This window comes from Trachurus japonicus, chromosome 24 (assembly GCF_045865225.1).
Source record: "Trachurus japonicus isolate A0001 chromosome 24, Traja_1.0".
NCBI lineage: Eukaryota > Metazoa > Chordata > Actinopteri > Carangiformes > Carangidae > Trachurus > Trachurus japonicus.
In genome coordinates, this window is record NC_140930.1 from 17,716,538 (window position 1) to 17,738,745 (window position 22,208).

The window sequence follows — 22,208 nt, forward strand, 5'->3', positions numbered from 1 at the left end:
AGCTGTGTTTGTGTACCTACAGTTACCAAAGTGAAACATGGTTTACAGATTCCTAACGAATGGAAACAGTTCTGCCTCTCCGTTTGATATGTCTAAAAAAAAACTGGTGGTATAATCGGTGTGACGAATGAACGTCACACCGATGCAACACGTTACGGCGATTTAACACACGGCACGTCTCAAACAGCCAACGTCATAGCAACCTGTCGCTAACGACGCAACATTGACGCAATATTTTTTATCACGTTGAAGATTGACTTTTCTTCAGATTGGAACAATATACTTTTTGGTGTCCATAATGTAAAAATTAAAATACAGAAATAACTATCTCAGATTTAATCATATTATGGAAATACATACACAAAGCTAAATTTAGTCACTCAAACCCCTGTTTTGTGGCATAGCTATGGGAAACGGAACAGTAGCTACATCCAAGGCATCTCTGACTCTAATAAGAAGGCTATCAACACATCTCATTTGTGCTCTTTTTCTTTTTTTACTGCATTTATTTGAATAACCCCCCTGGCTGTTGTTCACTTCTTTTATATACAGTCTATGGTTTGTATGCACATTTCTGTATTTCACATTTCTGCCTTTCTACTGAAATTATTGTTGTCAATAAAGAACTATTTGAAAAAAACATTGACGCTGAGGCGGTCCAACCAATCACAGGACATTACGGTCACGACGACCCGGAAGTAGTCCTGAAGTCCTTCCCTCGTCGTCTAAAACATTTTTGCATGGTGGAAACATTGGGTTCACTGGTTTTCTACTTTGACAGCTAGTGTCGTGTTGAAGCCACCACAGCCATGCCGGGCCCAGACAAAGAGACGGACCTGACCGAGAGAGTCGAGGCGTTTCTGTCCGACCTGAAGCGCGGAGGCAGCGGGACGGGGCCGCTGCGGGGCTCGGCGGAGACAGCCCGAGAAACGACGGCTCTGCTCCGCAGGATCACAGCCCAGGCCCGGTGGAACAGCGCCGGTGCGTCATGCTACATCCAGTCTGTCAATGTACAGATGGACGCAGACTTTACAGCGGTGTTAGAGCAGCTGACAGTGTCGTAGCTGAACAACAAACCTACTGCAGCTGATGCAACAGCTGTCTAAAGAGTGGTGTTCGTTTCTTCAAGGGAGTCTGTGATGTGATGAAGTGTTGGGTCAACTACAGAGTCAGCAGGGAGGCTGACAGAGCTTTATTTTCTGTACCTTAAATAGAAGAAATAACTTTTATACTCTAACTTTGAAGATGTGATTAATACTGTAGAAATTTTGGGTATTAATTTGTCGCCACCAGCCTTGGCTTGTTACAGATACTTGATTTCCACTTAAATTGGACGTTTTTTTTCTTTTCTTCAGGAGATCTGATGGAAATCATCCGTAAAGAGGGGAGGAGGATGACTGCAGCCCAGCCCTCAGAGACCACTGTTGGCAACATGATCAGACGAGTGCTGAAGATCATCAGAGAGGAATATGCCAGGTGTGTGAACCGTCTACACATCAGGGTCATTGATTATTATACACACACACTGATTTGGTCTGATTATGGTGAATGGTCGTAGCCAGATTGTTTGTGCTTTTAGTACTGATGTATCTTCTCTGGGTGTCATTCATGGTTAATACGTAACGATTCTTCTCCATGATGATACCAAGAATCAGTCGTCTACACATAAATACACATTTCAGATGACTAATCGGGCATTTCTAAACTCTCATCAGAGTAAATTTAACAAAGTTCGGCCCCACTTTGACGTTTTTTAACAGCTTTTTATTCCTTGAGTTAACTGAAGGAATTTGGTTCATTGTTAAGGTAATTTCTTAGGACTCAGGTTTCTTTGGTACTAAAAGAAATGTTTCAGTTCAAACAACTAAATATGAATTCTTTATTTGCTCATTATGTAAAAGCTTAACTTGGGAAGTGTAGACCTGTGAAGTAAAGTGTTATAAACATAAAATATACATATAACAAAAATGTGGTGCCTTCAGTAGTTGTTTTGTAGTTCGTCATACATTTGTCATGAATTTGCAGTCTCAACCATAATAGAAAAGGGGACAATATGACACTATGGAGGTTTAGAGACGAGCAACTACATGTTGTTTTCAGGGGTTTTCTTCCCTCAGTTTCAGTTTTACAATTGCTGGGTCACTGATCTAAGGAAAGTTGCCCAATGCCCACACAAAAAAAATGAAAAAGTTTTTTGCATGTCAAAGGACAGTGTGTGCGGGCAGCCTTTTCTTCTTTGTGCTCCAACGCACCTGTCCACAAAAGCTTTTCAAGGTGTGCATCAGTTTCCACACAGATTTGGGTCACTAATCTACAATCTGAGAAGGTTTTTTTTTTTAAATTGATGTTGCTAAAATTGCTTGTTAAAATTGACTGTCAATTTTCCTTCCCTCAGATCTCGAGGCAGCAGCGAAGAAGCAGACCAGCAGGAGTCCCTCCACAAGCTGCTGACCACCGGAGGTCTCAGCGAGGAGAACTTCAGACAGCATTTTGCCGCCCTCAAAGCCAACGTCATCGAGGCCATTAATGAGTTGCTGACTGAGCTGGGTACGTTTCCTTTTTTTCTTTTCACAAGTAGTAATTTACCAGTCAATTTGGTACTAGATTCTCAGTAAATAAACTTGAGCCAAGTCTGTGTTTAATCTGTGTAGTTACAGTGTTGTTGTTTTTTCTCTCTGCACCATTGTATTCTCAGAGGGAACAACGGACAACATTGCCATGCAGGCCCTGGAGCACATCCACTCTAATGAGGTCATCATGACGATCGGTCGCTCTCGCACCGTGGAGTCCTTCCTCAAAGACGCTGCACGCAAACGAAAGTTTCATGTCATTGTTGCAGAGTGCGCACCCTTCTGCCAGGTAACATGAAAGAACAGTACAAATTTATGCAGGAAAAACAAGAAAGTTTGGTGTGATTGAGATAAAAGATTGCTTTGGTAAGACACTGTTATATAGATGTTATATGTTATAATAAAATCATATTTCTTCACCTCCCACCAGGGACATGAAATGGCCACTAGTCTGTCAAAAGCCGGCATCGAGACAACCGTGATCGCAGATGCTGCCATATTCGCAGTCATGTCTCGCGTTAATAAGGTATTCAACACCACACAGGACTCTGAAACCGCCATGTCGGAGAATGTGGGCTAACATGAGTGGCGATGATCTCTTTTCAGGTCATCATTGGCACACAAACAGTTCTAGCTAACGGAGGACTCAGAGCAGTGAACGGGACACACACTCTGGCCCTCGCGGCCAAACATCACTCCACACCGCTGATCGTCTGCGCTCCCATGTTCAAGCTCTCACCTCAGGTAAGACGACGGTACGTTCTGTCAGATTATTATCATTCCTGCTGAGAACAAATGATGAGGAAAGTCACTTTGTGTCCTCAGTTCCCAAATGAAGAGGACACCTTCCACAAGTTTGTCTCTCCACATGAGGTGCTTCCTTTCACCGAAGGTAAAGCACATCTTTAACAAAAGAACAGCTTTACAATCCTGTAAAAATAATTTCATCCTGCAGAATAATAATATCCCAAATGTTGCGTTCAGGGTAATTCACACTTTGCTGTTTGCATTTCAGGGGAGATTCTCTCAAAGGTGAATGTGCACTGTCCGGTGTTCGACTACGTCCCACCTGAGCTCATCACACTCTTCATCTCAAACATTGGAGGGCACGCACCATCGTACATCTACCGACTGATGAGTGAACTTTACCACCCAGAAGACCACGAACTATAACCAGTGTAATGAACAAATAAATAAGTTAATTAATGCAAATTTGTCTGTGTTTTACTTTTTCGTTTACAGTGGTGGTCAAAATTATATGAACGGCTGACAGATCTGAAAATGCCTTGGTATGTCCACCCTTTACAGCAATTACAGCACATTTCTCTGGTATAGTGTCAATATATTTGGTGAAATGTTCAACACTAATGTTATCCCATCCCTTCTGCTACTCAAGCCAATGATTTTCCTTTGAATGTATACAAGACCTGTCCAGTTTATTTTCCAACTCGCCCCACATTTGTTTGAGGGTCTTGAGGTCCAGACTTTGTAAATAATTTGGCTTCTTCTGTGAAGGAACATGATTGTTACACTGACAGTGAAATAGGCCGAGCTTGTTTTTCGCAAGGAAAATTACCCAAATCTTCTTATGATGGCTCTATTCTGTGGTTTATAGAGCATAATGATGATTAATGGCCAATTCAACAACAATAACAGAAACCTCTTAAATATGCCACGTATTCTAATAAATGTGGTAAACTCAGAAACTAGAACTGACTGATGTGCTGGAAACATCCATCAGTCTTATTTTCATGCTCTTTGGCAAAGTTTGATCTTCCAGTTTTTGAAGCACGGAAACACCACTTTCCATAGATACTCCTCCTGTAGATATACATTTATCTAATCATTGTATGGAGTAGCCTATCTATGGAGGGGTATATGTATACTCCTCCATAGATACTCCTCCTATATAGATAGATACATGTATCTATTGTATTTATAGTTAGAGTAGCCTATCTATCTATGGAGGGGTATATGTATATTCCTCCATAGATATTCCTCGTATATCAGATACACTAATACCGACTGGTTCTTAAGGCAAAGCTGCATCAATCGTCCAGGTGGAGGCGGTGTGGAGCAGCGGCTTTGTGCAGGTGTTGATGGAGCAGGAGGTTAAAGAATGAGCGGTGAAGCTGCGGTGTTGAGTGAAGTTAGAGTGTGTGAGTGTGTGTAGTGACGGTGTAGTGTCGGTGAGTGTGATAAAAGACTGAGTCCCGCTGTGTTACTCAGGCTGCGCTGCAGCGTCTATTCACGGGCGCGATCCCACTACTGAGCGGCACGGGGGCTTTGACCTGCTCCGTTTCCGACCTGGACCGGTGCACCCCTCCTTAGACGACCTGGTGGTCCCGGGCTCCCCCAGGAGCACCATATCGATACCGAACTTAGCGCGGACACCCGATCGGCATAGTCCGCTGCAGCTCAGAGCTCCTGAGCTCAAACGATCCGCCAGCCTCAGCCTCCCGGTAGCGGGGATTACAGGCGCGCGCCACCGCACCCGGCGACAAACTCACTCACTCAGAGGGGCTTTGAGGCTGACCGCCGTGACGTCATCACCTGGGCAAGGTGAGACTCAAAAGCATCTGATGAAGTTACGTCTCTTAGGAACTAAGATCATTTGACATTTTTTTAATATGATGACGGGGAATTTAGTTTTGACACAAGTTAACTGTTTTGGGAGAGACAAGCTTTTGCAAGAGCTGGTGTTGTGCTTATAACTTTAAGACTGTTAAGTCAAATGATCTTAGAGTTTTGAGAATGTAATTTCTGTTTCAAGAAATGAGCCAAACCACTGGAGAAAAACTGTAGTAGCCTAATATACTCGTCTTCCTAAGAGACGTAACTCCATCGGATGCTTTTGAGTCTCACCTTGCCCAGGTGATGACGTCACGGCGGTCAGCCTCAAAGCCCCTCTGAGTGAGTGAGTTCGTCGCCGGGTGCGGTGGCGCGCGCCTGTAATCCCCGCTACCGGGAGGCTGAGGCTGGCGGATCGTTTGAGCTCAGGAGCTCTGAGCTGCAGCGGACTATGCCGATCGGGTGTCCGCGCTAAGTTCGGTATCGATATGGTGGTCCTGGGGGAGCCCGGGACCACCAGGTCGTCTAAGGAGGGGTGCACCGGTCCAGGTCGGAAACGGAGCAGGTCAAAGCCCCCGTGCCGCTCAGTAGTGGGATCGCGCCCGTGAATAGACGCTGCAGCGCAGCCTGAGTAACACAGCGGGACTCAGTCTTTTATCACACTCACCGACACTACACCGTCACTACACACACTCACACACTCTAACTTCACTTAACACTGCAGCTTCACCGCTCATTCTTTAACCTCCTGCTCCATCAACACCTGCACAAAGCCACAAGGTCACTGGTTCAAATCCCACCCTGCCAACTTTGTTAGTGTACCAGCCTCTTTGAACTTAAACTACCACACTTGGTCAGTGTCATTTTCTAGCATCAAATTGATCACAGTGCAAAATCCCTGTTACAGTAAACGAGTCTCACTGTAGTTCAGTGCGTATGGTGTCAGCTTGGCAACACAAAGGATGTGGGTTTGTATCTCGCTTCAATAACCGTGTTGGTGCATTTTCCAACCGATCTGTCTCTTTACCTCTTTCTCTTGGTTTATGTTAACATGTTTCTTGTAAAATGTTCACAAGACTTTCAGACTTTTCACAATAAGTGTTTCAATTTAAAAACTTTGAAATTTTTTACCAAACCAACGTTTGCAACTCTAACCAAAATGTCACCCCAATACTGCTGAAACTTTTGTCCACTTAAACTCATTACAAATTATTAAGTCCATCACTCTGTTTCAAAATCTGTAAAACTTATTAAACCTATCTCTTCCCACAATTTTTGCTCAATTGACACCAAACTTGCTGGAGAGCATCTTCAGACTGTCCTCCACAAACGATCCACACAGATTTTTGATTAATCAAAAAAAATTGAGCCTACAGTGCATGAAAACGTTTGACTGTAAACAGTACTGTAAAAATATACCATCCAATTCTTACTAAATACATTTTAAATCTGCTCTCATGGGAACAACTGCAGTCAATGTAAGAGTGGCATTTTTAAACATCACATTTTATCTTATGATGCAAAACACTTATTGTTAAAAACAAATCACCAACATTTCCATGGTGTCTAAATGCAATTAATGTATTATCAGATTTTTGTTTAGGTAACTGTATTTCTGACATTTTGACAACTGCTGCCTGTCCGGTGACTCCCTGAGTCTATTTCAGAAGTCACTCACCAGGGCTCACTTCCAAACAATTAGCTCAGTGAGTTAGGAGCTGGTTGTTGGTGCTTGAGGCTGTGGGTTCAAGCCTCAGCAAGGGTAATGATGATGACATATCCAGATGTTGTCAACTAACACAAGACCTGATGGTGGCCTTACAGCATGTATCTAAATTTCAAAACTTTGAAAATAAATTCATAATAGATAAACCATTTGTGCTACTGCTTTGCAACTTTCACTTTCAAATTACCCAATTTAAAAAAAAAATTGCCTACAGTTATCCTACAGTATATTCTGTAGCTACTGTAACGTCGACAATACACAGCTTTGGTAGATCCAGAGTTTTGTTTTAGTTTTTGATTTCCAGAAGTTTTATGAAGGTTGTACATGCTTTGTTGATCCCTGGCTTGTTCCTCCAAGGTAAGTGAAGTGATCTCTGTTTTCTTAGATCTGCTCCTTTATTTTTGTGTTGGTGTATTGATGTTGGTAGACTCTGGTATAGTGTCAATATATTGTCGATACAATTAATTGCTGAGAATGTAATTTCTGTTTCAAGAAATGAGCCAAACCACTGGAGAAAACCTGTAATATACTCATGTCTTCCTAAGAGACGTAACTTCATCGGATGCTTTTGAGTCTCACCTTGCCCAGGTGGTGACGTCACGGCGGTCAGCCTCAAAGCCCCTCTGAGTGAGTGAGTTTGTCGCCGGGTGCGGTGGCGCGCGCCTGTAATCCCCGCTACCGGGAGGCTGAGGCTGGCGGATCGTTTGAGCTCAGGAGCTCTGAGCTGCAGCGGACTATGCCGATCGGGTGTCCGCGCTAAGTTCGGTATCGATATGGTGCTCCTGGGGGAGCCCGGGACCACCAGGTCGTCTAAGGAGGGGTGCACCGGTCCAGGTCGGAAACGGAGCAGGTCAAAGCCCCCGTGCCGCTCAGTAGTGGGATCGCGCCCGTGAATAGACGCTGCAGCGCAGCCTGAGTAACACAGCGGGACTCAGTCTTTTATCACACTCACCGACACTACACCGACACTACACACACTCACACACTCTGACTTCACTCAACACTGCAGCTTCACCGCTCATTCTTTAACCTCCTGCTCCATCAACACCTGCACAAAGCCGCTGCTCCACACCGCCTCCACCTGGACGATTCACTGTTGATGCAGCTTTCAAGTCTGGACCTCAAACCCCTCGAACAGTGGGCCGAGTTGGAAAATAATCTGGACAGGTCTCGTTTACATTCAAAGGAAAACCATTAGCTTGAGAAGCAGAAGGCACATTAGTGTTGAAGTTTTCAGCAAATATTGACACTATACCAGAGAAGTCTACCAACAGCAATACACCAACACATAGGCCTATAAAAATAAAGGAGCAGATCTTGGAAAACACAGATCACTTCACTTGGAAGTATCATCCATCATGATGGAGGAACAAGCCAGGGATCAACAAAGCATGTACAACCTTCATAAAACTTCTGGAAATCAAGCCAATACAAAACTAAAACAAAACTCAGGATCTATTAAAGCTGTGTATTGTCGACGCTACTACAGCATACAGTAGCCTATATCAAAAAACAAGGAAAACTGGACCTCAACCCCCTCGAACAGTGGGCCGAGTTGGAAAATAAACTGGACAGGTCTCGTTTACATTCAAAGGAAAACCATTGGCTTGAGTAGCAGAAGGCACATTGAAGTTTTCAGCAAATATATTGAAACTATACCAGAGAAGTGTACCAACATCAATACACCAACACATATAAAAATAAGGATATTAAATACCGGATCAACAAAGCACATACAACCTTCATAAAAGTTCTGGAAATCAAGCCAATACAAAACTAAAACAAAACTCAGGATCAAAGCTGTGTATTGTCGACGCTAGATTTCCCACATTTCACACATCATGCCTGCGCCTACATATATTCTGGCCCAAGACAATCTCAAACAATAAACTTCTCAACTTTACCCAACAAGATAACATGTAGGCTACAGCATAATCATTAAGCAAAGACGATCCTGGATTGGCCATGTCCTCAGGATGGATTGGACACCAACGCTATCTCAAGAGTCGCTTTACATTGGACCCCAGAAGGCAAAAGAAAGAAAGGGAGGCCTAAAATGACATGTGGCGTAGGACCATAAAGAAGGAACTCCAACAGCACCACCAGAGCTGGGGAACCATCGAGAAGAGGGTCAAAGACAGACAGAAGTGGAGCCAGAGAAATGTGCTGCTGTAATAGCTGTAAAAGGTGGACATACCTTTCTCCATCGGTTTGGTTTGTTTCTTAAAACAGAAATGACATTCTCACAACAACATGGACGAACCTCCAAACCACTTGGCAATTGTTCACAACAGAATTGAATTTCTCATTCATTTCATCAAATTGCAATCTTTGCAAATGATTAAGTAGTACAGGTAGCCTACAGTTAGCACAATTTCCAAGTGAATAGATCTTGTTGATCTAAACTGATTGATTGATTCTCAGTCTGGTTGTTCTCTCCAAAACATGTCAGTATCATATAAGTCATCACATGAACAATAGAATTTTCAATGTCAAAATTAGTCAAGAACATAATGTCATGAATATATGAACATTTGATTGATTTGATTTGATTTGATTTAGGCCACATATAGCCTAATTTTCCTTGTTTTTTGATATAGGCTACTGTATGCTGTAGTAGCGTCGACAATACACAGCTTTAATAGATCCTGAGTTTTGTTTTAGTTTTGTATTGGCTTGATTTCCAGAAGTTTTATGAAGGTTGTACGTGCTTTGTTGATCCCTGGCTTGTTCCTCCATCATGATGGATGATACTTCCAAGGTAAGTGAAGTGATCTGTGTTTTCCAAGATCTGCTCCTTTATTGTTGGTGTATTGATGTTGGTAGACTTCTCTGGTAGGCTATAGTGTCAATATATTTGGTGAAAACTTCAACACTAATGTGCCTTCTGCTACTCAAGCCAATGGTTTTCCTTTGAATGTAAACGAGACCTGTCCAGTTTATTTTCCAACTCGGCTCACTGTTCGAGGGGGTTGAGGTCCAGACTTGAAGCTGCATCAACAGTGAATCGTCCAGGTGGAGGCGGTGTGGAGCAGCGGCTTTGTGCAGGTGTTGATGGAGCAGGAGGTTAAAGAATGAGCGGTGAAGCTGCAGTGTTGAGTGAAGTTAGAGTGTGTGAGTGTGTAGTGACGGTGTAGTGTCGGTGAGTGTGATAAAAGACTGAGTCCCGCTGTGTTACTCAGGCTGCGCTGCAGCGTCTATTCACGGGCGCGATCCCACTACTGAGCGGCACGGGGGCTTTGACCTGCTCCGTTTCCGACCTGGACCGGTGCACCCCTCCTTAGACGACCTGGTGGTCCCGGGCTCCCCCAGGACCACCATATCGATACCGAACTTAGCGTGGACACCCGATCGGCATAGTCCGCTGCAGCTCAGAGCTCCTGAGCTCAAACGATCCGCCAGCCTCAGCCTCCCGGTAGCGGGGATTACAGGCGCGCGCCACCGCACCCGGCGACAAACTCACTCACTCAGAGGGGCTTTGAGGCTGACCGCCGTGACGTCACCACCAGGGCAAGGTGAGACTCAAAGCATCTGATGAAGTTACGTCTCTTAGGAAGACATGAGTATAGGCTATTACAGTTTTTCTCCATTGGTTTTTGACTCATTTCTTGAAACAGAAATTTCTCATCATTTGACATTTTTTATATGAGAAAGGAATTTAGTTTTGACACGTGTCAACTGTTTTGGGAGAGATATGAGCTTTTGCAAGTGAGCTACGGTGTTGTGCTTATAACTTTAAGACTGTTAAAGCCAAATGATCTTAGAGTTTTGAGAATGTAATTTCTGTTTCTGAGCCAAACCACTGGAGAAAAACTGTAATATAGCTACTCATGTCTTCCTAAGAGACGTAACCATTCACTCACAGGGGTTTTGAGGCCGTGACGTCATCACCTGGGCAAGGTGAGACAAAAAAAACAACTCAGATGAAGTTACGTCTCTTAGGAAGACATGAGTAGGCTATATTATAGTTTTTCTCCAGTGAAATGAAAGAGAGTTAATTAATTACATCAAATCAAATCAATCAAATGTTCTAAGAGATTCATATTATTATGTTCTCGACTATAATTTTGACATTGAAAAGACTATTGTGCATGTGATGGTATTTGATTTATTTCATGGCACATATCTTGATGGGCTAATGTGTATTACTCTACATATTCTGTAAATGTTAAAAATGTATGCAATTTTGAAGCAAAGTAGTTCCCATGACCCATAGATAGATAGATAGATAGATAGATAGATAGATAGATAGATAGATAGATAGATAGATAGATAGATAGATAGATAGATAGATAGATAGATAGATAGATAGAGTGTAGTTGTAACATCTAACCACTAGGGGACTCCCCATGCTGCTTTATTTGAAGGTGTGACACAGCTGAATACCACTGGGGGTTTTGGTGCTTCTGCCAAGTGTAGCAGGGTGTTGAGTGGTTGGATGTGAAGGCTTGCAGGGATGAGGGTCAGAGGGGACCATGTGAAGGGTTTGGCACCCCGCTACGGTCCAGCAGAGAGAGTGCATTGTTCTGTGACCTAGATTTCTTGACCTGGAACTGCAAGGGAACAAAAAGGTCATAGCGAATGGACGCAACAACATGTCTTCACTCCCCACACTCAGTGGTCAGACCAACTGTCAGACTACATTTTATGACAATTAGCTTTGCCTCAAAATAAAAGTGTGGATTAGTAGGTGAGAACAAAACCCAGACCTGGAATCAGCAGTTTAACCTGTTCGTGTTCCTGGCTTCATCCTGTGTTGAACAGGTTGTGGAAACACAGTTCAGTCTGACTAATAAAACACCAAAGAGAGTTCATTTTTAGTATCAGTCTGATTATAATCTTCTCTTACATTAGATATTCCTATTTATGAAGGATTTTTTTGTTGTTGTTGTAAAAAACCAATGTTAAGTTTCCTAATTAAAGACACAGTCCTCACCCAGGTATTGAGCAATGATTCAGCAATTGAATTGAATTTCTTTCAAAAGAAAAAAAACAAACATTTCATTAAAAAAATTCCCCCAATAGCCTACACTTTTTCTCATTTGAAAAGACAAATAAAACAAAGTACAGAATTTTAAAAAAGGTAGGCCCTATATCTCAAAATAGATTAATGAATCACAGTACCCTGAAGATAAAAACACAGAGTAACAATACAGTCTCTAATCTTTAATCTCCCATCTCCCATGTTCTTGCAGTTGCATCAACAGAGACGACTAACGGAGCTCTTTGAAATGATAAATGACCCAGCGCTGCAAAATCGACGGTTTGGATTTTGGAAGAATTAACAACTAATTATAATTTAGAGTCACCATCCTATCTGACATGACAAAGTAAAACAACACCACATCATTCATTTAAGCGATGCTTGAAGTCACACTGATTATTAAGACCAGAAACTTCTTTCCGTCAGAACGACAGCATCGTCATGTCTCTCAATAACAACTCATCCTGTCATTTCAGTCCCTGTTGTTCTTCGGTCAGTTTCCATCACCTGTCAACTCACCTGACCCTCATTATGTAGGCTACACCTGCTCGATCACCATAGGAACAGCCTGACTTCCTGTTCTTCATCCCTGTCCTCTCAGGTAAATAAAACTCCTTCATTCATTCTTCTGTACTGCGATTTGATCCACTGGGATTCTTTGAAATTACTTTAACAAATACGTTTGGGTTGGACTGGATTAGCTGCTCACCTCCACACACCTTGATGCACTGATGTGTCTGTCTTTGACCCGCAGGTTCATTAGCATCTCAAACACATCCAGTGGCACCATCACATTCACGGGTGGGTCTCACAGAGGTCTCACTTGTCATTTCTCTTTGCTCATGAGCTCGTCTCAGTAGGAGGAGGAGGAGGAGGAGGAGGAGGAGGAGGAGATAAATCTCATTCTCTTTTTCATCACGCTGACTTCATTCTTCACAGGTCTTTGATGGGACAGGGGAGCAAACCTGGGTGGAGTCTGGAGATTTACGGCCAACAGAAGTGTGCAGGCCATTAAAAACCCAGCGAGCTGCTAATGAACAGCCACAGCAATCACACAGAGAGGAGTACAGTATGTATAGAGCTCATCGATCCAGTGTCATCCTAAGGGACGGCTTAACCTGCGGTCTGTCCCTGCCACATCACAGGACAACAAAGATTCATCTTTATTTTTCTAATCAAAGCTCCTGTTTATGAAATTGGACATTTTATTGTGTTGTAAAAAAAAAATTAAAAAAAATCTTACTTAGTGTAAAGAAAAGCAGGTGTTGCAGTTATCAGAGCAAAGATCAGAGTTAGGATGGTGTCTGCAAAATGGCACACACACACACACACACACACACACACACACACACACACACACACACACATACGCCAGTGTTACCCCTACATCCCCCCCCCAGGGTATTGACGTGCAGCCGTCGGCCCCAGCTGTTGCAGAGCGATGCAGAGCTCCAGACCGGGGCGTTCTGTCATCAGTGTGGTGGCGTCTCATGGGGGAGAGCTGAGACAAGTGCTGTAATTAGTAGAGAAACGAGGCCAGCAGCAAGCCAAGTGTTCCCACGGGGCCCCGGGGGGCCTCAGGGGGCCTGGAGACGCGTGGCTAACCTGTGGGCCGCTACCTGTGGCTCTGACTGCTGATCTGATCTCATCCTAGCTTGTTTGGAGCTTGAAATGTTTGGAGAAAGATGTGGAGAATAAGGAAACATTACTGTAACAACGTAGGCCTATTTAATGGACATTTATGATGTCATAGTAGTAAATGCATCAGCTTCAGGGCCCTGTTATTGTTTAGGACTCAATTTCACACTGTCATGATTTCCACAGAGCTGAACTATTGTGTTTTTTCCTGTAATGTAATTTCACAGTTCCTGAACGTAAATTCAGAAAAACGAAGAAAAAAAAAAATGTATCACTAATTGTTAACATATTTGGCTCTCTGGATAAGAGTGGAAGGGGGATCATGTCTCTTGATGTGAACATGAGTACATTTTAGCTTGAAACTGGGCTTAGTTTATTCTATTGGCTGTTAACATTTAGTAAAGCTCAAAGAAGCTGATTAATCAATTAGATAACTGACAATAAATCAATCACCAAACATGCATTTATTCCTTTATTAAGCAAAACTTTGAAGAGTTGCTGGTTGCCCCTCTTTAAATGTGATTTGCTGTTTTCCCTCTGTGTTTAATCTATGCCTATGGGCTATGAGGAATTGTAACTGGCTTCTCTTACTATTTTGTGACATAGATGATTCAAAAATGAAAGTGTAGCAGCTTTTTGTCCATATAGAAATCTTTGGTCACTTTTCTCATGAGGCACAAAGAACATTTTTTATTAAACTCACCAATAGTTGTTTGCATACAATAATAACAAAATCACCTGTGATCCTGTGTTTGTATCTCTGTGTTTGTATCTGTGTGTGTTGATGTGTGTGTGTGTGTGTGATACTCCCCCTGTGTCTGCATGCGCTGGTGTGTGCAGGTGTATGACGGCTGCTTATGCTCCATCTGCGTCTGCTGCTGATGAGTAAAGCCATGAAATAGATCCAGCTGGAGATGTGCAGAGGAGACTGAGGCCTCCTGGGAAATCATCCACACCTCCAGCAGCACCGTGTCCACTTCTTTAGCACCCCAGAGAGCTATCAATAAGTGGGTAATTGAATTTTAAGCACAAACACTGTCATCAAATGAGCACTGGCGTCTATGTGTGTGTGTGTGTGTGTGTGTGTGTGTGTGTGTTGGGGGATGTTTAGCTGTATGAACATGGTGATGCTGTCCTCTGGTCCCCTGGGAGTTTGCACGGGAAGGATGAATGTTTAATCCATTAAATAACAATTACTGCCTGTAATGGTGCAGAGTGGCTGGTGGAGGGGGGAGAGGGGAGAGGGGAGAGGGGGGGGGGCAACATGGCTGAACTGCTCACGTGCCGATGAGATTGGATCTTCATGACACACATCATCCTCACACACGCTCACACACATGTTCACCAGGACATAGTATATGGACAAAATGAAGCAGCATCATTCATCCCTCACAGTGAGCAGAGGGCTTTACAACAGGTTTGGTCGTCTTTGTACGGTTTGGTTCGGTCATAGCTGCAGTACAAAGGAGATAAGGCAACGAAACAACTCTAACACACAAACTTACTTTTTAAAAAAATGTAAAATGTTGGCTGGAAATACAACAGCAAATGTTACTGACTGACTGAGTGATCATATTTCCATAATAGGTCAGATAATGCACTTCAGTGGTGTTGTGCTGTGGACAGATCACAGACTGCTACACTTGATTACTCCCAGATTACTTTAAGGATAAATGATAAAATAATATCAAGGTCTAAGAAAAGATAAAAACATCAGATTTGAATGGGAGTATTTGTTTAATTTTTTATTTTACAAGCATTGTTTCTGAGACCCATTGATTACATCATGATCACATGAACAAAATCTGAGACAGCACTACAACAACCTCACCTGATGTGACATTGAATTCACTTAATCATCTGATTTACAGTTTACAGGTTTGTAATTTAATGTATTCTCTGTAAATGAAATATGAAGACGATAAATTGAGGGACGGGTGCCGATCTATATTTCAACAGTTCCTCCAATCAACTTCAAACTCTGACTCTGACTGACCACGCACACACCGCAGCGTGGAAAGTCTGTAAACTCTAGGGTTTATACATAAACACCGACTACTGAGGCCATAAAATACTTGTGTCAGCTTTTCAGCTAGGACGGGCGACACACTCACTCTCTCTTTGTGTTGTTGTGTTCATGACCAGGATGCAAGCTGCAGCCTGGATCACTGTAACACATATTTTGATTTGATCGCACTCGTCAATATGATAAGAGACAGAGCTTTTGTTTTTCTCCGCCTTGGGTCCAGTTTGACTCCTGACCTCAGACGTCATAAACCTCTGGCTACATCTCTGCAGCCGGTCCAAGAGAACATGTATTAACTTATTAACTAAATGATGTAGGCTATGACTGTTTAGGTCGCCCAGTGTCAAGGGATCTCTAATGTACAGATGTGTTTAATGAGCAGCTCAGTTGACTATTGTAACACCTGCACAGATTTGCTTTATTCATTAATACTCAACCCAAAATAAAACACCCTCTCCTGCATCTTTTACAGAATCTGTTACCTCTGTACAACAATTATTCAAATGAGGGCCACTTGTTTGGAGTGAAAATTACACTTAGTGTGTGAAATAAAAACATAGAAACTAAATTAAAAGACATCTGAACTCATTTGTTAACAATGTGCTAAAGGCAGCTTGACTTTAATAAAAGGTGTTGGCTCTCGTCTTGAGAGTCAGACGCGAACAGATGTTTGAAGAGATTACATTTCCACTCCAACTGTAAATGAAGTATGTGGTCTGCATGGTAAAAATCATCCTCTGCAATTGGAGGCAGGGTATCAATCCCACGATTTGAAAGTACAGCACTAGGTATAACTCTACTATATGGTTGGACCATGTGCGGTTGTAATCACCGGCGCTCACTGACTCCACCTGAGCCACCGCCACCATGATCGCTTTGGGAGGGGGGGTGAATTCAGTCCCCACCAGAGATAATAATAATTCAGGAGAGGCAGGGATATGAAGACAAGATATGGTCCTGGTGCCTGATTTATCATGTGTCTGTTAATATAATTCACATTTCTGCTTCCTAAATTCAGTAAATTCAATGATATTATAATGTCATGTGATTTAACACTTTGTTTAAACTGTGATCTCAGGGTTTGGTCTCCTGTGTTACGGGCAGTCGCCCAGCTGTCCATGGCTTCCTGGCTGCTTCGGAGGCTCCTGGGAGGCTGAGATGCACTTCCAATTTACTGAGCCTCAGCTCCATTATGGCAAGTGGACTGCATTTATTACATGTACCATTATCACTGAAGGAGGCAGAGGAATAACTAAACACAAGATGAAAAAGACAGAAAGAGGAGCTATGAAACCTTAAATGTACAATTCTGAGCATAAAAACATAATTTTGCAATGTGACAGAATATTTTACTGAAGGTAATTTTGTTTTATGATCAACTAGATTGAATCATTCTTATGTTTTAATGCATTACCTTCTCATTGTCATAACATATCCACACAATTTCTGACACTACAAAATAATATTTTTTAAAAAAGTGGTTCCTGCTATATTGCATGTCAGAACAGTCAAAGTATTTTTAAATCATCCCAAAAGCGGCCTTGAATGGCACATGTTTTGTTTATTTGATGAAAATAAGTGTTTCCATTAAATTGCTGTGTAGTAAATCCCCTGATCTGAATCAAACATAAAACTATAAGACATATTTGGGGGATTAGGGGATTAGAAACATTTAAAGGCCTAAATGGATGGCTAAGAGCTCATGTCACAGTGTGTTTGCTCAGTGTTTGTGTGTTTTGGAGCGGTGACAGTTTGCTGAAAGTAGGAAACGGGGTAAGTGGGGTAATGTCCTGCACTGTATGTGCTTGTTTTGCACATAAAAACAGTCCTTGTGCAGGAAATATCAACATATGAGTCAGGAAAGTAATTTTTTGTTTTGTGACAAAGTGTGTGAGTTCACCCTCCCTTACACCCCACAAAGACACACACACACACACACACACACACACACACACACACATGCATACCCAGGACCCTGAACACAGTGTGTGTCAATGTGATCGTTAGGTTGCACTTGTGATCCAAAACGAGTTTGCTAGCTAGTAGTTTTCTCATGCTGCTTACACAATGGCCTGTATATGGGAGCTGCCTGGTGGCATTGCTTAATTAGGCGAAGAGTTGATTCATTTGCGCTAATTGACAGCTAATTAAAGGAGTGAGGGCACATCGAATTGACGTTCCTCTGAGCTGCGAGGCCTTGACTGCAGGGGATGTTAGAGAGAGCGACTTATGAAATGAGCACCACCTGCCATTAGAAGTGGCCTCAAACATATGGACCCTTTTTCTATGTGTGTGTTTGTGTGTGTGTGTGTGTGTGTGTGTGTGTGTGTGCGTGTGTGTGCGTGTCCTTAAACACCCCAACCTGTTGCTTGTGGTTCAGGGATTACTTTAGCTGTGAGAAAAAAAGAAAGTGAATCTGATAATATAAATAAGTGAAGTCCTGCAGTTTCCCTTTTAGCATCTTTCAGCTGATTGTTTTGGTTTTGCGTCTTTGGCTCGGCATCACCACTCAACTTCATAAGGCGTGTTCATGAACCAATTAAAGGGATAGTTCAACATTTTGGCAAATTGGCCCATTGCCATAATCCCAATAGTTTTAGGAGTAGGTTTGTTACCTTTAATTGTCGGTGCAATATTTTTAGAACAGCGGAGCAAAGCCGTGAGCTGCAGAGCTACGCTACGGAGGCTCATGGGATTTCTTGGTTTCCCTAATCAAACTCATCATGAGGGAAACCAAGAAATCCCATTAGCCTCCGTAGCGTATCTCTGAGCAGCTCGCGGCTCTGCTCGGCCGTTCTAAAAATATCTTGCACCGACAATTAAAGGTAACGAACCTACTGCTATGACTATAGGGATTATGGCAATGGGCCAATTTGCCAAAATGTTGAACTATCCCTTCAACACTGCTTGAAATAAATTTGTCTTTAGTTAAAACTGATGAATTTACTGTACAGGCGTGTTTTCTTTTAGCGATACTCAGCAGACTGTTTTGCATTGTTGCAGATATCATGAATGAGTTGGCTTTTATGGCTGTTTTTTATATACTACTACTGGGAAAACTGAAAAAAATAATGATGCACTGATAACAGTGGGTGTCTATCCTTCGTTTCCAACATGTTGGCAGCTCTCCAGGTTTGGGACGCTGTCACAGGATGTTAGTGGGTCTACAAGCTGTCTGGAGTTTTTGGGGCCAAACAGTAAAGATCCTGGGTGAGTCAACTCAAATCAAATCTCCTTTCCTGCAGGACGACGGCCATGATCTCTGCAGGAGACCAGGAATAGGCTGGTTTCATGTCTGCTGCTGCAGCCCATGTGAATTAAAAAAAAAAGAAAGAAAGACAATTAGGGGCTTATTAGGGTCTCAGGGAGATGTACCTCACGGGGCGTCCGCTCGCCCGCTCGGCCCCAGCTCTGAGCCGCCGCCATGGCTCAAAACAGTCAGGGGCATTGTCTCACCTAATTACGCTGAAACCAGGGGCCCCCTTTTTGTGTTGCTACTGCCATGCCTGTCCGATTCCCTTCTCCTGCCTAACTGCTAGTCCCTATCCACTGTGGAAGTGTGCTAATTAGACAAGAAATGGGCCTGAGTAATTATGTCAATTCTCGTTACAAGTAACCACGATGAAGAATATTATTTTGTCAAGAAAGTTTCAGTGCCGGTGGGAGGAAGAGAGGAAGGAGGGGGCCCCCGCTCCCACATTTCCCAAAGTATTTTCCTCATTATGCCAATAACACATCTGCACATGCAACAGGGGAATGCGGCACACTCGGCAAGTCAGAGTCCCCAACAAACTTCAGAGCATAAATAGATGCACTCATACAGAAATGGAGACTATAGAACGGCAATAGCATGAAATTATTGCCCTAATTAATGCTTTGTGCCCACAGAGCAAACTGTTGAATCACCAGTGGCACATTGTTAGGATTGTGAGAGCCTTTTGTTTCTTCACCTTAATAGGATGTTTTGATCAACGGTTAGATGGTGACCCAGCTCTTCTTCTTAAACCCCGAGCTCTGGGAAACGCAATTAGCTAGATTAGAGGAGCCATTTGTGGAGCCTCAAACAAAGACAGAGATAGATCAGACAGAACGAGCTGACAATGGCTCACAAGCTCCACCAGAATATGACCGACCCAGACTCTCCTATCCTTAAAGGTTTATTTTCAGTGAAGAGCTGAATTTATTAATTATCATTTAGCTATTTAAAGATGTGTTCAATAATGTTTTTATACAACAGACTCATATCCACTCAGTCAAAGGGTGCAGGTTGTTCTGTAATCTGTAATCAATATTTGTCAACTGCAGTTGATGTTGTTTTTCTTAATTGATCAGGGAGAAGTCATGAATTTCAAAGTCTTATTTTCCAGGCCTGGAAGAAAGTCAGTGAAATTGTTGAAAGTTCTGGAAAAGTGATGGAATTTGATTTTGATTGTAAATGCAATATCACAAGGTTGTGTTTGTTTTTTCATTATCTTTCATATTATGTTATGATTTGATGAATTTCATGTGCACAATGAGTTTGAATGAACTGGAATAATGAGGGAGTAGGTGTTCACCTGGATGTTCAAGCCATGATGGTTGCTACTGGTTATGTTAAATAATTTTAAAGAAAAGATGCCTTGGACTATTGAAAACATCACATCCAGACCATTGGGCCAAGATGTATTTTGTGGTAAAGCCCCTTTTTTGAGCAGATGATACAATGTGTGCGTTTCCCCTGGTGCTTGATTCTTTCTGTAAGGGGCAATGACAGCGACGGATGGTTTCAGTATTTGAAGTGAAAACTAAAATAACCAACAATTACAGTATGGAAACATTTCTGTGTAATTTTGATTGGAAATGCAAATGGAAATAAAAACATAAATTCAAACAATTGAATAACCGACACGTAAAATTTAATTAGAAAGTGAATGAATAAGGAAATAAAGCAGATATATCAATACATTTCACATTTTATAAGTGAATGTCTAAATTTATTTTTCACATTATTATTGGTGGTGGCGGTGCAGTGGAACATTTATTTATGTATTTATCAGGTCATTTATTTGTAAGTTTTTGATTTTGTCAGTTTCTGTCCTCCATACGTCTGTTCCCAAAAGTCATGAGGGACAAAAGAATAGACCTGGTAAATAAGGCAAAAGGAAATATAGTTTACAGACTGCTACAGTTCTCATGTGATCATATTACACTGTTTCTTTAAAAAAAAAAAAAAACTGGCATCATTTATATCAACCTATATTACAAGTTACTTTAGTACAATAATTACAACCAGATTGATAGAGGGTTTTTTATAAAAGCACATCACAATTTACAGAGGATTATTATTTTATAACTTCACCAAATCAAAAAGAATACATAAAAGACTGATGGATAATTATGGTAAATAGTTTTGACAGGCTTACAAAGAAAAGTCTTCCCTGATTCTCACTCTCAGTTTTACTCCTCTCTTCTTGTGGCTGATCCCAGACCTGTGGAGCTGAAGCTGGAATTAAAATGAGATGAGATGAGATGTACAGTATGATGCAGAAATTGGTTTCAGCTGCATCCTAATCTAAGATGAAGGATATGATTGGTGGAAGTAATCGGCACGTGTGTGTGTGTGTGTGTGTGTGTGTGTGTGTGTGTGTGTGTGTGTGTGTGTGTGTGTGTGTGTGTGTGTGTGTGTGTGTGTAGAAACCTCATTAGCATAGCTATTGGTATGGCATTGATCTCTTCATTCACCTCTAATGAAATGTCTCTAATAGCTTCTCATGAGATGCTGAGGGTAATTTCAGCCTCTCTAGGTCTTTGTAACATCTGGACCATTTGACTTTGAAGATTTGATTTTCACACTGACTTCTTATGAAATAAATAAAGACTAAATTATCCAGAAACCAATCCCGAACTAAACGTTAGAGACTATAGGGAGACTAAAAAATGAAAAAATGATAATAAAACGTGATACAGTATCTCAGCGATAGGACGCAGGAGAACAACAGAGCCCATGAGGACCTGATGCCACTGTTGCCACATCTCCTGATCCCAGGTCAGATTACAAAGCAGCAGTGAACCTGCTGTGGGTTTGACCGCCTCTGACAGCCTGACGCACGGGCACCAAACGGTCCCACGGGGAGAAACCTCTTCCTTTATTTATTCATCACCACATGTCCCATTGATGAAATAATAATAAAAAAAAAAACCCTATCTGCGCTTCCATCGTGCGCGTCCGCTCATCTCCATAAACTCTCATCCTCTCTCTCCGTAATTATCCACCCAGCTGTCCGAAAGCGTGCCGCAAATGATCCGCTAACGATAATTGAAGGTGCGCAATAATTGAATAATGGCTGATTAGTGAGGATTAAAGTCGTGAAGACGGACGGGAAGATGAGGATCTTTTCGCTTCATTTCACATTTCAGTGCTGTTTGAATCTGGATGAATGAGTGTGAGGAGAAGCTGCAGGTGATTTCCCCCGGCGGATCCAAAAGTCTCTGCTCTCACTTTCACAGAAACACTTTCAGTCTTAGTCACAGCTTTTCTTTACTTTTTTTTTTTTTATGTCTGATACCAAACCTCAAGTATAAAAAAACAAACAGCTGAGCCTCAGGAGGTAAATAAATCTGTTGCTATTGTGCACTGGCATTTGCTCCCTGTTTTTTTTTTTTTGGTCTGGTATTTAATTGCCACCCTGGTGTGTCCTAAATACCCCGAACTGG

General features: G+C 42.2%; 1 protein-coding gene and 4 non-coding genes across 5 annotated transcripts; 3 read left to right on the plus strand and 2 right to left on the minus strand.

The window, feature by feature from the left end:
* The first annotated feature begins 699 nt into the window (after window positions 1-699).
* eif2b2 (eukaryotic translation initiation factor 2B, subunit 2 beta) lies at window positions 700-3,782 on the plus strand. The gene is made up of 8 exons (XM_085771164.1): window positions 700-981; window positions 1,356-1,476; window positions 2,396-2,547; window positions 2,696-2,859; window positions 3,001-3,096; window positions 3,177-3,314; window positions 3,396-3,462; window positions 3,586-3,782. Exons 1-8 carry the CDS (start codon window positions 810-812, stop codon window positions 3,741-3,743), a joined length of 1,068 nt encoding a protein of 355 aa, XP_085627290.1. The 5' UTR covers window positions 700-809; the 3' UTR covers window positions 3,744-3,782.
* Window positions 3,783-4,770: 988 nt separating this feature from the next.
* On the minus strand, window positions 4,771-5,069 carry LOC146961807 (signal recognition particle RNA). The gene has a single exon (XR_015035303.1).
* Window positions 5,070-5,498: 429 nt separating this feature from the next.
* On the plus strand, window positions 5,499-5,797 carry LOC146961808 (signal recognition particle RNA). The gene has a single exon (XR_015035299.1).
* Window positions 5,798-7,509: 1,712 nt separating this feature from the next.
* On the plus strand, window positions 7,510-7,808 carry LOC146961809 (signal recognition particle RNA). The gene has a single exon (XR_015035304.1).
* A 2,212-nt stretch (window positions 7,809-10,020) lies between these two features.
* LOC146961810 (signal recognition particle RNA) lies at window positions 10,021-10,319 on the minus strand. The gene has a single exon (XR_015035301.1).
* Between the last annotated feature and the right edge of the window lie 11,889 nt (window positions 10,320-22,208).